This window comes from Abramis brama (genome assembly GCF_963993115.1).
Source record: "Abramis brama genome assembly, chromosome: 16".
NCBI lineage: Eukaryota > Metazoa > Chordata > Actinopteri > Cypriniformes > Leuciscidae > Abramis > Abramis brama.
The window spans coordinates 31,084,970-31,105,202 of record NC_139978.1 but is presented as its reverse complement, the minus strand read 5'-3'; the positions used below and the strand labels follow the sequence as shown (position 1 = coordinate 31,105,202).

Here is a 20,233-nt window from a genome sequence, read left to right as displayed (position 1 = left end):
AAATAAACCCATGCATAAATAATTGAGATACATAAATGACCAGCGCAGCAGCCTCTGCGGCACAACAGTGTCTCATTAAGAGTTTATAACAATGATACAATGAGAAAGAGAGAGAGAGAGAGAGAGAGACCCTGGCAACGGTGTGGTAAAAAGGACTCGTCAGGCCCATCTCTTAATGTAATGGATGGTAATGACAGTGCTTACTGTTGCCCGAATGTACATTGACCGGTAACACAGAGCAGGGCCGCTGGCACTGTCAAGCATAATTAAAAATGTGTGTGTATGTTTGCAAAGAGAAAAGATAGAGTGATTGTGTGGATGTGTGCACTGTCCATGTGTCTGTGGGGGAATAGAAAGAAAGCTTATTACCCATCTGCCATCCAATTTCAATCTCTTTAAAACAAATGAAACATTCACAAGACCAGGGACTTTTCATTATCTCTATCCTCGGCCCTAAAAGGAGCCTTTTTATTGCCACTGACTAAACACCAGCAGAGGAGGAAGTGGAGGTGAAATGAGAGGAAATGAAGAGCGAGAGGCAAGAGAAATCTGAACTTGGCAAATGGCATTTACATAGCCTTTACCATGCAGGTCACACCGCCAAAGCAGAGCAAATCAGCTCGTAAATGAGGCGAATTAAAACAAGAAACCTGTTGCTAAGCGGAACGGTTTGGATCACAGAACGTTCCACGTGATCTCTGAATCATGAAGATGCAGTAACTCGTTCTCATGTTTGAAACATCATTCCCAAGGTGCCTTGTCGTCTTAAAAAGGACATGCTGAGATCCGACAGCACTGAGCAGCGCAGTTAGTGAGCCATGGCGTGCTGTTGCTCGATCTCTTGTGGATGGTAGCATTAGCATGCTGTGGGCTCCTTACAAAATTCCTGAGGTCACATCTAAATGGGAGAGATTTGAGAAGAGGAGTCTGGGTCATGGAGAAGGTCGTCGCCATTAATCATGCCACAGTCTTTTTACGGCCAGTCCCAGATAGCATCATTGATTGAGGCCAGTGATTAATTCCTCGGTAAAGCAGGTGGAACTTGTGAAATCACATCTTTAATTTGTTTCTAATCACTGCCTGGATGGTCACATGGCAACCAGGACTCATGAGAAAGGATGAATGTCTTCCTTGTGATAAGCTGTGTTCTGCTTCATAGGGTACCTGAGCAGTGTTCAAGGTTTCCTACAAGCCAATCAGGAAATGTCTAGTTTCACTTGATTTGTGTGTTATTTAGGCTGCAACTGAAATCGCATACTTATACTGTATAGTAGGTGAAAAACGATCAGACAAGAGTGGCATGTCCGAATTTACAGTCCTCATAAAAGAGTAGGCAAAAAGTAGCCAAATGACCTACTTCTTCCGGCGGGATTCTGAAGTGTGCTTATGATGGACACTTTACTATCCCATGAGGCCACAGGAGAGGATTTGTGAACGGCAGTGAAGCGACACAACTGATGCTGGTAGGACACATGATAATGACAACATGGCGAATGCAGTACTTGTTTGCATTCATACTATATAGAACATATTTTTTTAGCTCTCGCAAAGTGCTTATTTAAAATAAGTACCTATTCAAGAGAAAATTCGATTTTGGATGCAGCCACTGTTTTTATGAGCCAGTCATTGACTCTTTTATGCAAGCGATTTGTTCAACAGCACTGATTCATTCAGGAACAATACAAGCGAATTGCCTTTATGAGTGAGATATTAGCTGTGTCCCAATTCAGAGGCTGCATCCTTCGAAGGCCATGAAGGTCGGACTGAGCGTTGTTAAATGGGACGGTCTAGCCTACAGAGGACTGTTCTTTTCACCTATCAACTCTGACAGCTGCTGTTGATGAGTGTGACAGTAATGTTTGTACTCGACTTTTTTGAAAGTATTATTAAACTGTGTGAAAACAAAACGGGGTTCACAAACTGTCTAAATATGTTCACCATTGTCCATTTCTGTATATAATAAAGAGTATAAACTATGTAATTGCATCTTAGTAAGATATAAGTCAACATTTGAACTGCTTTAAAGTTTTTATTTATATCATTGGAGATTTGAGTAAGGTGAAACCTATACTTAGTTATGTTTAAAAGTGTAATTTGGCAATTTCTCTCTCAAAAAAAATCCTATTGTCACTGGCACGCAATGAATTCTAGGGTAGACAAGGCTGTGAAGGTCCACCTTTTTTAATCCTCCATTGCCCAGGAAACGAGGGACCCATTTGGAGGCCGCATTTGAAGTATTTGTTTTTCGCCTACTATATAGTAGGGAAGTATGCGATTTTGGATGCAGCCTCTGATTCATTCAGGACATTCACGTGCAAGTTATCAATTTCAAAATCTGCGAGCCTTCCGATTCATTAGCCGTATTGGTGAAACAATTTGCACTACAAAGCAGTTTTATTATGATTACTATGATAAATCAAAATAAAATGATAACAAAACTACATCAAGCAGCATAACGGACTGTTTTTGACACCGGAAGCCTTGCATATTCAAGTTGCAATGTTTAATTTTATGTATGCGTCTTAACTGTTATGTAACCAGTTGTCATTTAGGGGTTTAGCCACATTTCATGTAGTAGCCTAATGAGCGCACTGACTGATGGGTACATTTCCCTCTTACTTTCGATACACTTGTTCCATATGCCGTTTGCTGTGTCTTTCAGACTGAGCATTAAAACCCCCTTGGATTTGGAATCTCACTAGACCGAATAGCATCTGAAGTCCACTTCGCAGGGCATTCTCAGGTGATTGAAACGCACTCCAACATAACCTCTATACTTGTTTCCTGCATCTCTCAGCTTTTCCTTTGAATGAACTCTCTCTCACATCACATCTAAATACGCAAGACCTGAAAAAAGGATCAGAAATGCCAGTCAAGCGGTGTAATTTTCAAGACGCAGAACGAACTGTTGATCTGATTACAAGTGGGATTTTAACAAGTGAAAATAATGAATGATTTGTTTGTTTGTTCTAACCCCTCTATATGACTGCAGTTCCCCATAGACAAGCGGCCAGTCATCTTCAATGTCCTTCTTTTAAGACAGAACACGGAAAATGTCTAAATATGTACTAATATGAAATCTCATGCTATTTAAATTATTCATGAGTTGAGAGGCAAACTAACCTGACACACTTTTTCCATTCTCCAAACTCTCTTTAGAGAGAAAGTGGAGTAAATTGGGTTGTTCGAAGAAAAGACAAAGATTTGATACAGTATAAAAATTTAATATATGGTGAATACACTGCAGTTTAATTTCAGAACATTAAATTGTCCCTTACTGGTTCGTGACACAAAAATGTGTTGCATATCTGTTCTGATAGGGTACAAATTAAATGCAACTATATAATACATAGTTAGGATTGCAGAATAAATAAAAAGGCTTTTAAAAGGGAAGCAAAAACACTACTCATATCTTTTGTTGTAACAAAAGATAACCTAACCCTAACCTCCAGACCTTTAAATCTCAACTTAAAACTTATATATTCACCATGCTCAGTAAATAATTATTTTCCTCACTATTTCTCTGTCTTCCACTTTTTTATTTGTTATGTTACATGCTTACTTTATCGAAATTGATGTTTTCTTTGATTATATAACTTCTCATGTTAATTATTTGGTTGTCTCCATCTGCTTTCCTGCTTGTTTGATTGTTATAATAAGCAGATTGCTTATCTCTTTGTCTGTCAACTGTTTGTATTATTTTTGTGAAGCGACCTTGGGTTCTTGAAAGGCAATATAAAAAAATAAATATATTATTATTATTATTATTATTATTGTGGATGTCAGAACACTGTAAACAAAGTTTCTGCCTTAAACATCCAAATCGATTGTACTTAAAAATGTAAGTTATTTCAACTTAAACGGTTTGTTCACCCAAAAATGAAAATGATCCCACTCACCCTCAAGCCATAGATGTATGACTTTCTTCTTTCAGACAATTGGCAATTGGAGTTATATTAATAAAAAATAATCCATACAGCTCCAGGGGGTTAATAAAGGCCTTCTGAAGCAAAGCAAAGCATTTTTGCAATAAAAATATCCATATTTACAACTTTATTCACTGGCTTTAAATTTAAAGTCGCGCGGATGGACGTAGTTTGGCTGAAAGAAGAAAGTCATATACACCCATGGCTTGAGGGTGAGTAAATTATAGAATAATTTTCATTTGTGGGTGAACTAACCCTTTAAATTATTAAACTGACTTCAAAATGAGTTGAAGTGTAACTTCTAAACAAGTTGCTTAACTTATTTTGATGAGTTAAAACAAAGTAAAAACACATGTTGTCATAACTTATTGATCATATGATTTTTTATTTATTTTTTACAGTGAAGGTATTCAACTGAGGTGTAATTCATTCTAATTTGAAGCTATGACAACATCGGCCAGTTGTTGTATATGTAAAATCTTCAAAACAGTCTGCAAGATTTAAACCCTTTAAAACCTACACTGAATGTTTTATTAAGACTTCTGAATGCATTATAGTGCATTGTTAAGGCTTTCCAAGAAACAAAATTGCCTAAATGTATTCATTTGAAATGATTTGCAGATGTGTCAATCCAGGTTTAAATGTGTATTTTAGCTAGGGTTTACATCACCACCCAGATCTTTTAATAAATAAAACCCCCCGTGTTATGAATACATAATAGAGTGACACTACTGACATTTAGATCCAGTGTGATTATTCAGATCGGTTATAAAGAGCCAAAGCCCCCCACAACCCCACAACCGTTAGTTCAGGAAGGAAGAGCCCACCACAACGCAGTCTGCTGCTAATGAGCCAATTATCTCTGCACTGCAACACAGGAAGTCGTGGCCGTAAAAGACTGACTTCTTTTTTATTCATCATTTTTACAAGAGCATGTCAGCCAGCTCTCTGACACTGAAAATGTTAGACGGGTATAACGGCTTATTAGACAAGCCTAGTTTTTAATGCTTTTATATTACTTCTATAGCCTACCAACGCATATTAATTTATTAAACTTCGTGACCTTATAAGTTTTCATGGGTTCACAACCTAAAAGATGGGAAATGCAGTAAAGTTGGGTCATTTATCACTCATATATTTGTGATGATGGCGTTATGACTAACGTTACACTGCTGTGATGTTGCTCACATTATGACTGTCTGACAGTGCCATCTGGTGGATAGCAAATGTTTAAATAAATAAGCTTTCATTTATGGGCCAGTGGAGAGCCTGTAAGAATTTATTTTTGTCTTTCACAGTTATAGCCTTCCAATAATTGAGTGGTTCAGTGCCTGTAAAACTGGTAGAGAGATGTATATGCCCCAGAGGGAACATCCAAGAGATACTACTCCCAGATTCTCTACTGCATTTAATTTTGTGATGGCTCACTATAACCTTTACTGTACTATCAATCACATTGGTATAACCGTCCGTCCTGATATACCAATAGGACATGTCAGTTTCCATTACAGCCAGGCCGAATATCTGCTGATGTCCCACGGGTGAATTTGAGCCTCACAGATTTGCTTTTGAATAAATAATATGCATTTCTTCTTAGAAAAAATATCAAAACATAATTTTAACTATTTCACTTTTAACTACACGTCAGTTTTTAACTGATTCATTATTTTTCTTTTTTTTGCTGAATTTCTCAAATATCAATTTGTAGTTTCCCCTCAAATGCATTTATAAAACTGTAAAGGAAAGAGCCTAAAAATCAAGTCAAGTCACCTTTATTTATACATAGTGCTTCTTACAAGATTGTTTCAAAGCAGCTTTACAGTGACAACAGGAAAATAATGCAACAAAGTTAGTTTTGGCTGCACAGCAGCTATAGAAGAAAATAGTGTCATTGTCCAGCTTAAAGGTGCTGCTGTATGTAACTTTTTCACTCTACTAAAGCATACAAATGCCATAATATGTTTGCAGATATTTAGGAAACATGCTGAGATCACATACTCATTTCTCTGAAAAACACTTCTAGAGCCAGTTATTTTACTTTGAAACTTGAGTTCCGTGTTGGAATGTCTGTTTTTGTTTTTGTTTGTGTGATCTCGCCCACTGCCAGTTAACCCAATAGTATTTCGACACCCCAGGATGCCAGTTGGCAGGAAACACAGCGTATTGCAGCTATTGCAGCAAACAAACAGAGTCAGAGATTGCAGATTCTACCCAACCTAAAAAGCCTAAAAATCTCTATGAACGAGAGCATTCATTAAAATGTGGATAAATCAACTCATTAACTTACAGTCTGTAAGTCTCCTCGGCTTTCATTGTCAATTTCTCTCGTTAGCCCATGATTTACTCACCCTCAAGTCATCCTAGGTGTATATGACATTCATATTAAAAACTTTATAAAGTAAAATAACTAGCTCTGGCCAAACGAACATACGGATTCCACTTACGCCTAAACCGCAACTTAAGCAACTTGTAACGTCGGAAGTAGCGTAGTGCGTCATGGCGTAGCGTAAATATCAGAAGTACGTCGCATTACTCGCAGGTGTAAGTGGAGTAATGCGGCGTATTATCCGTATCTTCGTTTGGTCGGAAGTGAGTTATTTTACTTTATAAAGTGTTAAATATGGATATTTTTCTTACACAAACGCATCGCTTCGCTTCAGAAGGCCTTTATTAACCCCCCAGAGCCGTGAGGATTACTTTTATGATGGATAGATGCACTTTTATGGACTTCAAAACAGAAACGGCCATTCACTGCCATTATAAAGCTTGGAAGAGCCAGGATATATTTTTTTTTATATAACTCTGATTGTATTCGTCTGAAAGAAGAATGTCATATATGCCCTAGGATTACTTGAGGGTGAGTAAATCATGGGCTAATTTTCATTTTTGGGTGAACTATCCCTTTAAGTAAGTTCAGCGTAGATTCATTTCTGTTGTAAAAAAAAAATCATATTTATTAATTTAGTTAATTTATCTTTAAATCATACTTTTAATTCGGTTTTATGTTAATATTTTATTACAAAGAATCATTTCAGAGAACACGGGAGATACTTCAAAAGAGTTTATATGATTATATGATCAATCATCAGTGTCAATCATAGAGCAGAGGGACAGTCTGAGGATAACAAATGTCATTTATTTACTTATATTTTAAGAATTTGCGATATTTTTTTTTACGCTAACACGTGCTGCTAACCCTATGGTGTTAAGCAACTGAACAACCCAGATATGTGTTTACATGAAGGTGAGCAGCAGTGTGTCAATCAAAGCTGCAGTTGCTTGAATTCGGAAGTGGGCGTGTCGTGTGCGGGGATCATGACGTCAACGTCAGACAGATCTCAGCGCGTTCGATTACAGCGAGCTTTTCAAAGTTTCGAATGGATCGTGCTTTAAAACGTCGATTCCGCGGCTGCTCCGCACTACATAGAACCAGATAAACGGCCGTTTTATTTTGGTGTGAAACAGAATCGTTCCTACGCAGTGACCTTTTGGAGCTCGAATGCAGAATATCGCGTAGGAGTCGCTGTGTGCGCGGTGAACGTTTGATTTCTGCCTGTTTTCCTTCACAGCTAAATGGAGTCACGGGTGGAATTCAATCGAGAGGAGATCAACAGTACGGTATGGGAAGTTCCGGAAAAGTACATTTGCTTGAAGCAGATCGGAACTGGAGCTTATGGCAGCGTGTGGTGAGTAACGTTAAGTTCCTGGCAGACAGGTAGCCGCACATGAACTGCATCTCAACAGGTTATCACATGCATGAAGATTGGCAAGCCGCATTAGCATTCATTGCTTTCAACAAACTGCTATTTTGATAGCATTCATAGTGACTATTATTAATTCTATTAGTCATTAATACTTGCTACTAGTCACTATCCTAATACTGGCAAGTATTCCATGCGTCATCTTTAGTTACACATTACTAAATAGTTAATAATAAGTACTACCATAGTATCTAGTGAATGTTTACTAGCAAAAGCATGGGTTTATAGGGTAACACAACAACAATGTCCCATTACTTAATGAATGGGTTAACTTCTATTATCTTGTGAATAATAACTTGGGGAATTTAAAAAGATACTAATCCTGGTACTGTAATTTTGTGCAGAACTTCCTATAACCTGGTTGTAGCTTAAATCCTAATTGAGCAACTTATAAAATATTGTGTGGAGTTACACATGCACATATGTCGGGGCAGTCTGAAATTAAACATTGGCCTGATATGATAGCCAATTATAATTTTGTTTTGAATGAAAACTGATATGGTAGAACTCTATTTTGTTTAGACTGTTTTTAAACGTGATTTAAGTGAAATCACATGTTTCAAGTGGAAGCCAGGTGTCAAATGCACTGTGCAGTTGAAAAGATGAATGAAACTGGATGTTTTGAAGTTTTAAAACTCTTTTTTTTTACTCTAGTTGGAAATTTTCCACATCCGGTAATGGACAAATGGGCTGACATTGCTACTGATGTCACCAATGTATCATGCATTCCTAATTTTGCAGGCCTTTTGCTATGGACATTTATGTTCATCTGTGCTACTGTATTGTGCATTTACTATGGCATTCACATTATTGCTAAAATTAGTCATGAAATTATCTATCCCAGCAGCATTGACATTTCCTGTTGAGGGTTTGATGCCACAAAACCTTCACAACTGCTGTTAGATCAAACTCTGGTGAAAGTGGGCGACTATGAAACCCACATGCTCTGACAACTTAGTCTTTGCAGCAAAGCAGTGTGTGTGGATTGTATCAGAAAACGTGCTTGTGTAGTTTCTTATTTGAAAATCGCACTTTCTGTATCAGTTCCTGAATCTGTTATTGTTGCTTCTTGAAACATTAACCTCAGTTCATAATGTTTGGGCATGATAGTGATTGTTCTCCCTATCTTAGCTCGGCCATCAACAATAAAACCAAAGAGAAGGTGGCCATCAAGAAGCTGCACCGACCCTTTCAGTCGGAGATCTTCGCAAAGAGAGCCTATCGTGAACTGAGGCTACTCAAGCATATGAAGCATGAAAATGTAAGTGTCGTCTATACCTGACATGCCTCGAGGTCAGATCTTGTTGCTTTCATTGTTAGTGCGAGTTGAGAATGGTGCGAGTATCAAATGTTTAGCTTAGTGGGCTGTGTGTGTGTGTGTGTGCACAGTACAGTATACTTATGGCGCCTGGAGACAATGATGATTGATTGCAGTGTCATAAACTGTGTATTATATTAGTATCTAAAAGATACACAGAACACTGAAGCCCAGGCAGCCTTATTCAGTCCATCTAACACCATTATGATGTCTTGAAAAGACAGTGACTCACTTCATGCCTTTTTGCTGTCTAACCCAAGGTAATAGGCCTGCTAGACGTCTTCACTCCTGCCTCCAGAATGGACAACTTCCAAGACTTGTAAGTCTTTATGAGGCCTGTGTATGTGAAATCCATATGTCCTGAGACAGATTTAAAGAAATAGTTCAGCCATAAATAAAAAATCTGTCTTTATTTACTCAACCTTTATCTCTTTTTTTAATAAAACGACAGTTCATAGTGACTTTAATTTCAGTCTGATGTAAAAGAGCTGCATGAAGATCCTTTTCTAATGGAGAGAATAACTGCTTATGGGTTTGAGACAACATGGTGGTCATTATATAATGACAGGATTTATTTTTTGGGTGAACTGTTCCTTAAATAAAAAGAGAAATAAGCAATTCCTTTCTGTTTTAGCTACCTGGTGATGCCGTACATGTACACAGATCTCTCTAAAGTCAAGGGCATCCTTACAGAAGACCGGATCCAGTTCCTGGTCTATCAGATGCTGTGCGGACTAAAGGTTAAAACGAAATAACATCTCACATAGAGAGGCCAAATTTTCCTAACCAGGCATGATGCAACAAGTTTCCAATAGTTTCTCCTCGCATGGAAAATGAAAATGCCGTGTTAATGCAATTCCGTTCAAAGGTTTGGGGTCAGTAAGATTTTTTTAAAAAGAAATCTATACTTTTATTCAGCAAGAATCCATTAAATTGATCAAAAGAGACAGTAAAGGGATTTATAATGTTATGATTTCTATTATAATATAAATTATTTTCTTTTGAACTTTCTATTCATTAGTGAATCCTGAAAAAAATGTATCATGGTTTCCACAAAGATGTTAAGCAAGCAGCACAACAGTCAACTGTGTTGACAATACTATGAAATGTTTATTAAGCACCAAATCATCGTATTAGAATGATTTCTGATCGATCATGTGGCTGCTGATTAAGCTTTTTCATCATGAATTACATTTTAAAATATATTGTAATAATATTTCACAATATTACTGATTTTACTGTATTTTTGATCAAATAAATTCAGCCTTGGTGAGAATAAGAGACTTCTAAAATCATTTAAAAAAAATCTTACCAACCCCAAACGTGTTTGTGGATTTACTTGTGGATTTACTCTAAAAAAAAAAGAGAAATTGCTCCCCCTCCAAAACAACCACAATCCTTTAAATTCCTGATGATTTGCAGTTTTGCTTCTTCCATTTTCCCTTTTGCAAGAATCACATTATGGAAGTAAAAAATTGTTGCGAATGCAGTTTCCTGTTGACTAAATGTCTCACAATAGTAAAGTAAATGAATGTTTGAGAAAAAAGACCAAATATTTGGCACTTGTAAATCACATCAGGCATTCGCTAGGTCAGAAAAGAAACGTATCCACCTGCAAACGCTTTAATTAATGCAAAGCAGTAATACTGCAGAAAACCAGACATGCACTTAACATAGTAAACGTCAGTTTTGATGCCAACGTTCAGCGTATGCATAGGGTCAAATGCATAGCCTTTCAAAGTATACTTGATATGATAGTGTGTGTGTGTGTGTGTGAACAAAGTGTACATTGCATGCTTGGTTAGGAAAAATTGTTCTGGTTGCGTTCAGTGAATTGTATGTATGTGTAAAAACAGAAGTATACTTTGGGTTTCGGATCATTGCCAGAGGGAATGTTAATACAGTCTTTCTGATCAATCCTATTAGTTTAATCAAATACTAAAACATAACACTGTGAAAAATATCATAATACTGATTTCTTTTTTCTCTCTGTCCCTTTTTCTCCACTCCACAGTACATTCATGGTGCTGGCATCATTCACAGAGTAAGTGAGACTGGCAGTGAATAAACAGCATCTGCTCATAATTATCATTTCCACACATTGCTGAATTAAAGGCACATGGCATCTCTTGGGATCGTTGTAGCCCTTCGCTCCATGGGGGAGTTTTCATCTCCATGAATTACATTCACTTGCAGCTAATTCGCTAATATGTATTGATCAGTGGACTACCAACAGCCATTAACTACACCTCCTCGAATCTGAGAAGATCCCTCTCATTTGAAGAGTAATAAATATAATTTATATTTTTTTTAATAACTATTTTACAACAGCTTCAGTCATGTCTCATCCTATTAGTTTTAATATAATGTATTGCTGTTTTGAGTCATGTTCTTAACTCTATGTAATGTGAAGCTGTGTTTTTGTTCATTGATTATGAATAATCTATTTTTGGGGGGTCAAAATTCCAAATAAAGAAAAGTAAATTAATTTATACAAAACATTTTTTTGTAAAACATTTAATTAACTGGATTATTAAAATTGGCATATAACCCTACTGTTCAGACTTTTTAAAATGTTTTTGAAAGAAGGTTCTTATGCTCACCAAGACAACAAGGTATTTGGTTACAAAAATATATACAGTACAGTAAATACAGTAAAAAAATTAATAAACAGTGAACAGCGCTGGATAGCAACTGATTATATGTAATCATTTCCTTGTAATTAGATTACATTACATTTTAAAATACGCATAATCAGACTACTGTTGCATTTTTATTGATTACATGATTGCTTGATATTCATAAAATGGCAGTAATTTATTCATAATTTGATTCTCACTAATTCTTCTTTTCTATCATTTAAATTGTCCTTTCAAAAACAGCCTATTGCTCGTGCAATTCCCCAATACTATAAGACTTTCTGAATATACATAAGTCAGAGGCCATACAGCATAACAAATAAAATATTTAATCTTTTTTGTGTTGTATTTCGATTGTTTTAAAATGTTACATTTTTATGAATTAATTAATTATGACCTTTTCTTCAACTTACGAACCCCCTGCAGTTCCTTCGCAAACTCCAGTTTGGGAAACCCTGACATAATGTAATGTTTAATGCACTTCAATTTGTTGATGACAAATTTTCAACATAATCTTCTATAAAACAAAATTATCTTATTCAAATCTATGTAATAAACAAGTTACGACTAAACGTAATGTTGAAGTAATCTAACTGTATTCAAAAAGTAGTCTGATTACATTACCTAAACATGCGAGTTTTGAAATGTACTACCCTGGAAATCCAGAGTTCTCGCGAGAGCACAAGTTGAATTTGCTCAGCGAGTTTACTCTGGTGTCGAGTAATGATGCTCATTAAATATGCCCCTCGATCTGAGCTGCACCAATCACATCGGGTTATCTGATATAGGCGGGCCAGAGGCAAGCTGACGACAGCGCTGTGACGTCGAAGTCATTAGTAAACATTGCAAGATGCCTATGGATGAACACCAGTTGTTTGAAACGGCTTTGGCCGCTACAATGAACGAGTTAGACTTGACTTTTTATCTAAAAGAGGAACAGAAGACGGCACTCGAATCGTTCCTCTGCAAGAAGGGCGTTTTTGCTGTTTTGCCGACCGGATACGGCAAGAGTCTAATCTACCAGTTAGCTCCGCTGGTAGCTAAGCATGGGCATGTTGTGATTGGTCGTAGTGTTATCCAATTGCGTGCAGTGAGATTTTCAAATGCATGCTTGGTGCCGCCCCTCGAGCTGGCCGATTTTCATTAGTCGACGCCAGACCATTAATCTTTCAGATTTAGGTCTGGATTTCCAGGCTAGAAATGTACTTTATTGTGTCTCTAATTCTATTAATATCAGTGAGTTCAAGGCTTTTTGCTTTGGGTGAGCTTTCCTATTGTGCATTGTCCTACGAGTTAATCACGGTGGTTTCCTGTTAAGTGAGGCAGTGCCTGTACATGCTTAGAACTGTTTGAAGCTGCCCAGCTTTTTCACTTTGAATGTGAAAAATACAGCTTGTGCAATTCAGATTAAAGATTTCTTAAGAAACCCACTATGATCTTTTGTGATTGTTTAAGAACAATGTCTTTGTAGGAAGATTAACACCTTTCTGCATTGCAGGACCTCAAACCAGGAAACCTGGCTGTGAACCAAGACTGTGAGCTGAAGGTCTGTGCCACCATTCTTTTACCATAAAAGAGAAAAGACAGTTGACAGTAACACTTTCCTTTGCTCTGGCTGCAGATATTGGATTTTGGCCTGGCGCGTCATGCGGAAGCGGAGATGACAGGTTATGTCGTGACGCGGTGGTACCGGGCCCCTGAGGTCATTCTAAACTGGATGCACTACACTCAGACAGGCAAGATGTTTGTCATTCTTTAAGATGTATATTGCTACTCAAATTATTAACAAGAGTTACTCAGGTGTTTCAGATTAGGAAAAACAATTGTTCATAAATTATGAGGTAAATAATTAATTATTGATTCAGTCATCTGGTATAGTCCAGTTAGTTTCTTGAAAGCTGTCCAATAGCACCTCTATAGGTCTATATGAGCATTTATAGCATTCTCTCATTAGGATTCATAGGTAAACAATAGTGGCCAGAAGTGATCTCCAGCCTAGGCAAATTTACATTTACATCCTTTATTCCAAGCATTTGTAAGCATATTGCATAGTTGTGCTGGGAGTCACTTGTTGTTTTGTTGTTGTGATAACGCAATGAAACATGCCAAATTGTGTGGACAATTTTTGGCAAAGCTATCATACAAAGAAATTATGAACACATGCTTAAACGAGAGGTAACCATCCAAATGTTAAGAAGTGATTATATTTGTAGTCAATATATTTTCCTGTGAGTTTTTTTGTTTTTCTATGCATTTTTTTCAAAATAAAATAAAACCTCTTTTTTTAGTTTGCCTTTTTTGCCAAATAATTTTCAGATGAATACCTTAACCAAGTTAAGTGTTTTGTTATTTCCTTATGTTTAAAATATTAAAAAAAATATCAAATGTTTCCCCATATTTTAATGGTTTAATCAAAGTTGTAGGATCATTATAACTTCACTTTTGGCCACTACTGTAGTTCTAACACAGAATTGTTTGGATAGACATGCAATATCAACATATGGACACCTAGTTAAATGCATAGAATTTATTTCTAACAAATTTAAATCTTACAAATGTAAATCTTTACCAATCTTCTTAAGATTCATAGAATATTGAATTGATTGACTGGCTTTTTTCTTGTATTTACTATTTACAAAAAAATGTATGAATTAAAATGCCATTAAATGTATTTAACATATGGTAATGAATTGTAATTAATAAAAAGTCAAATGTTTCTGCATTTGCTGGCTGTGGGATTGCTGTCTAAGTACTGAACTCAGTCACCTGTGATATTACTACACATATATGTGCTCTTATGTTGGGACTGACAGAACTCGATAAACAAGCTCCTCCTAACCGTTAGTTTAGAACTCCGTGTATATCTCTTTTTCACATGAATATTAATGGGATAACATTCATATTTACTGTGCTAAAATATGTGTAGTTACGTTTGCTAAATAATTATAACACTTAATGTAGATATCAGTCTTTAATTGCCAGTTAGTCTGAATGTGCTCTGATTATTTTTATTACTAAGATCAATACTATATTGCTGAGTTCAGTATTGCTGCGTGAATGTATAGTATGTCAAATGGTTTGCATTCTTTTAAGGACTGGTGGTTGAAATAATTATCATAGTTCAATATTTGTGATTGTTGCCTTTTTCCTCCTTTCTAGTGGACATCTGGTCTGTTGGGTGCATCATGGGTGAAATGTTCAATGGAAAAACACTCTTTAAAGGAAAAGACTGTATCCTTCAGTATTCACTTTGCCTAATTTTTTTACTAAATGACCACATTCTGAGGGCTAGATTAAAGATATTTTAAAGGAATAGTTCATCCATCAATTAAGGTCTGACATTATTTACTCATGTCCTTCCAAACCTATATGTTGTTACATTTGTTTTGTTTTTTATATATATATATATATATATATATATATATATATATATATATATATATATATATATATATATATATATATATATAAATCATTGTGTAGCTCTTCAAATATTCAACTTTATAGAATATTTTAAATATAACAGCATACAGGTTTGAAATCATTTTCATTTTTTTGGATGAACTATCCTTTTAACATTCTGTTTCTTAAATTTCACTGACATACAGGCACTGTCATTTAGTTAATTGTGATTGCATTTAGAAATGCTGTGCTCACTTATTCCCTTTTGTCTTGCTTGTCAAGAACAGAAATAACTTGGAGTTGGAAATGACATGCTGTGCATTGCCTTTAACTTTTGACATTCAGACATGGATCAGTTGACTCAGATAATGAAAGTAACAGGAACACCAGGTCCAGAATTTATTGAGAAACTGGAAAGCCCAGAGGTAAGACATTTTCAATTCAACCAAAGATAGTATATTTAATACGTGGTGTGTCTGGATTTTGATTAAATGTGTGACTGATCTCTGATGCAACTCGGAGTGAATTGCTAATGCGATGCGAAATAAGATGGTCTTGAATATTTTGGGGGAAATTTTCAATTTGAATCATATTGTGTGACAGTTGCTGTAGCTTCTGTGCTCAGCTGTCATCCCCGATCTTGATAAATGTCAATATCTCTTCACTGCTGTTAAATAGGCTAAGAGCTATATCAGATCCCTTCCCCACTACCCACGCAAAGATTTCTCTACATTGTTTCCCAGAGCCAGTAAAAAAGGTAAGTAATACCCCAATAAAATTACTCCTTTGTCATGTTGCCACATTTCATGCTTAGCAAGATACTTTTTTCAGTGTAAAACTTATGATTTAGTTTGACTGCATAGTTACTACCTGTCAATGTGGTGCATCATTATTTCTGACAAAAATGACAAGATGCTGGAGCAATTGCAACAGAGCAATTTAAGCAAGTTTTTACATTTTTACACCAAACTTCAGGTACAATGTCACCAGAATATATGGCCACACATATTCTGCACTATTTCACAGCAGCGGAAACTTCAAGATTAGTTATATATTGCAACTTGGAATTTGATAGGCATCCCAAACAAAATATGAAATGTCAGCCAAACAATTTAATGACATTATTCAATGTTACATTTTCTGTAACAAGTTTTGTTAGCTCTGCAGATATTTATAGATTTGGTAACACCTTACAATTAGTTAACATTAGTTAATGCATTGGGTATTATGAACTAATGATGACCATGATGTGTTTTAAAACTTGACTCTAATGTTATACTGGCATATTCTAGTACCTTAAACCAAGCTTAATTAGACCTGACTAGCCCTAATAAAGGATAAAGAAAATGACAAAATAACTATAGAGTGCAACTGTCGAGTTTAAAAACTCCATTCAGTTACTCCATAGGGAAATTGATTTTTATTGATAACTTATTAACCTTTAAAGACAGACTTACTGTGAACTATGAGGTTCTTAATCTACATTAATACATTACCCATAATACAGAAAATTCCACCAATCAGTGAGTCGAAACGATCACTATTTGCTAAAGCCATTAAAGGATTAGTTCACTTCAGAATTCAAATTTCCTGATCATTTACTCACCCCCACATCATCCAAGATGTTCATGTCTTTCTTTCTTCAGTCGAAAAGAAATGAAGGTTTTTTAGGAAAAAAATTCAGGATTTTTCTCCATATAGTGGACTTCAATGGTGTACAATGGTTTGAAGGTCCAAATTGCATTTTCAGTGCAGCTTCAAAGGGCTCTACACGATCCTAGCCGAGGAATAATGGTCTTATCTAGCGAAACGATCTGTCATTTTCTATAAAAAAAAAAGAAAAGCATTTATATACTTTTTAACCACAAATGCTCGTCTTGCACTAGCTCTGCGATGCGCCACGCATTACATAATCACATTGAAAGGTCACCTGTGACGTAGGCGGAAGTACCGACCTAGTGTTTACAAAGTGAACGTGCAACTAAGACTAAGTCAAACGCCATTTACAAAAAAAAAGGTATAAATAAAAGGTAAAACAACGATGTCGGACGATCATACCCTATCTTTTTGAACCGGAACATTCGTGACCTTTCAACGTGATTACGTAATGTGTGGCGCATTGCAGAGCTAGTGCAAGACGAGTATTTGTGGTTAAAAAGTATTTGTATATATATTTTATTTTTTTAAATGACCGATTGTTTTGCTAGATAAGACCCTTATTCCTCGGCTGGGATCGTGTAGAGCCCTTTGAAAATGCATTGAAACTGCAATTTGGACCTTCAAGCCGTTGTACACCATTAAAGTCCACTATATGGAGAAAAATCCTGCAATGTTTTCCTCAAAAAACTTAAAAGACAGACATGAACATCTTGGATGACGTGGGGGTGAGTAAATTATCAGAAAATGTTTATTCTGAAGTTAACTAATCCTTTACGTACTGAGTCTTGTACCTTTTGTATTTTTGTCCGATTTTCAAATGCTTCAAAGCAAAGCTTTTAATGTTATAATCACCTCGTAGCTGGTTGGCTTGGTTCATGGCATATAACGCTTTAACAAAGACTGTTTTGAAATCCCTATGGAAGAAATGAATAGACAAAATACTTCCGGAACACCAGACGCCGTTGAAAAAGTGGACGGGCACTAATGCACTTTATTGTCAAACAATAGCTCAGCCTGCCCTGTACTAATACAATAATGCTCACATAATAATACATGTATCAGCTCTTGCTATTCTAATGCTGCCACTTTGTTTCTGACACATTGTGTCCCACATTGCCACTGTAACTAACCTCAGCGGTAGAGATGCTTGAGAAGATGCTGGTGCTAGATGCTGACGCTCGTCTCACTGCTGATGGTGCCTTGGCTCACAGTTATTTTGATGGCCTGAGGGACCCAGAGGACTGGCCAGAGCCCACGTCGTACGATGACAGCTACGACAATGCCACAATGCCCTTAGAAGAGTGGAAACGTGAGCAACATATATTACACAGATAGTTATGGCCGCTGTACTTTATAGTGACATAAATTGTGTATGCAAATGTAACATGACTATTTTTTTCACAGGATTATCATTTAAAGAAGTGAGGAGCTTTGTTCCTTTCCCAAGAAGAGATTCAAAGAGAAGAAACACACTCACAATGTCCTCACAGTGTTAGAGGGTCTGACATTAACGCTGTACTGTATTGCAATTATGCGATTTAGTCTCCGCCTTGAAACAATTTAGAATGTTTATTCACTCCTTAAAAATATATATGAATAGCAGTATATTGTACAATAAGCAACTCCTTTTGGACAGTGGGATATCTGGCTTCTGGTGAATGAGCTTTTTATTTTTAGTGACAACTGTGGTAATGTAAAGTTGTATGATAGCTTTGTGTGGGGAGCAAAACAAACTAAAATTTTCATTCTGCTAAATGATGTTCTTATTCTTTCCACAAAAAAATTTTTTATTATTTTTTTTTTATCACATCTGGATAGTAGTAATAATCATTAGGTTAAAATGCTCTATAAAAGGACAGCCATATACAATTTCATGTATTTTTGTGTTATGGGGGCTTATTATTAAAGTATTTCACAATCTGTATACCATTCAAATTTGGGGGTTAGTAAGATTTTTTTTTTTTTTTTTAAAGAAATTAATACTTTTATTTATCAATGATGCTAAATAACATTGATAATAATAATAATAAGAAGAAATGATTCTTGAGCAGCAAATCATCATATTAGAATGATTTCTGAAGGATCATGTGACACTGAAAACAGAAGTAATGATGCTGAAAATTCAGTTTTGCATAACAGGAATAAATTGCATTTTAAAATATATTCAATTGTAATATTTCACAATATTACAGTTTTTTTGGTCAGATAAATGCAGCCTTGGTGAGCATGAGACTTATGTCAAACCTTTTTAAAAAATCTTACCAACTCTAAACTTTTGAATGATCGTGTATATATTAAAAAATAAAGAAAATGTTATATATATATAGATATATATATATATATAGATGCCGTGTCTGAAGATTTCAGACACTGTAACCACTGTTACTGACTTCAATTAAACACTTAAAGAAAGCTTTAGTATTGTGAAATGTTTACCTACTTAAAGTCAACATGAAATGGCAATTACGACCCATTTACTTTGATAATCTGGTATATTTCTGAGTGAAACGGGATATGCTACTAGTAAATTGTTTTCTGGCATTGCCTGTTTTTCTAGCTAGATTTTTATCCAATGGGAATTAAGAGTAGTGAAATAGTGGGTGTTAAAGTTACATTCCATAATGAAGACAGATGGTTAAAGGGGAGAGATTTAGAAATAAGAGCGACTGTTAAGTACAGTTATTGCATTTTATTGAAAGATTACGGAGACATTTTTATTTGGATTAACATTTACAGACAAATTATTCACATTAAGACCAAGAATGTGTATTAAGACAGTACATAAGGGTCAGTTCTAATCTCATGTTGACTTTATGGCTTGTTTTTGCTACCTTCAAATCCTTTGAAAGGTGTGACAGGATGTTTAGCTTGTGGAAGTGATTGATTGGCCATGACAAATGGCACCATCAAGGTATTGAGTAGCACATTGGTGTTAGAGATAGAGATGTTGTTATAAAATGTGGGATCTGACAAAGACTTTTCGACTTATTTTTCTCTTTTTTTGTGTCTTGAATGATTGTTTGTTGTATGTGATAATGCATGCATTAATCAACTGTACTTGAAATATACCCATGTCTTAAGTAGCCTCCTGACATTTTTTTCCCCTCTCTCTCCTGAAAATGTGATTCTCTCTCTCTCTCTCTCATGCAAACAGTGTTTGTACTCTCCTGGGTTCTTGATCATATTTGTTGACATATACTCTTGTGTCGTTAATCTAATAATATATAGCTCCTCTTTGCTCACTGCCCTAATATCTGCATCTCTCCAACCAATCGAGCTGTATGCTCTACAGATGACAGGTCGTGATGAACTGACCATAGCATGAACTGTGTGGGAAGCACACTTGCACCTTAGCACATTCAAGTGTCACAAACTTCCAGCCCTTATTATGAGTTTAGCAAACACTAAACGTTATGATTTAATAAATTAGTAGTATAGCTGACATAGTAGATGGCCTGCTTTTCCGAAGGGGCGTGTTCTTACTATCTCGACTGAAAGCTCCGCTCCGTTGTGCCTGTGTGTATCTGG

The 20,233-nt window shown here is 36.0% G+C and overlaps 1 protein-coding gene across 1 annotated transcript; it reads left to right on the top strand.

The window, feature by feature from the left end:
• Window positions 1–7,225: 7,225 nt before the first annotated feature.
• mapk13 (mitogen-activated protein kinase 13) lies at window positions 7,226–18,460 on the top strand. The gene is made up of 12 exons (XM_084138593.1): window positions 7,226–7,612; window positions 8,819–8,948; window positions 9,266–9,324; window positions 9,640–9,745; window positions 11,020–11,049; window positions 13,143–13,190; window positions 13,266–13,380; window positions 14,804–14,875; window positions 15,392–15,471; window positions 15,725–15,803; window positions 17,841–18,014; window positions 18,110–18,460. Exons 1-12 carry the CDS (start codon window positions 7,500–7,502, stop codon window positions 18,199–18,201), a joined length of 1,098 nt encoding a protein of 365 aa, XP_083994719.1. The 5' UTR covers window positions 7,226–7,499; the 3' UTR covers window positions 18,202–18,460.
• Window positions 18,461–20,233: the final 1,773 nt, after the last annotated feature.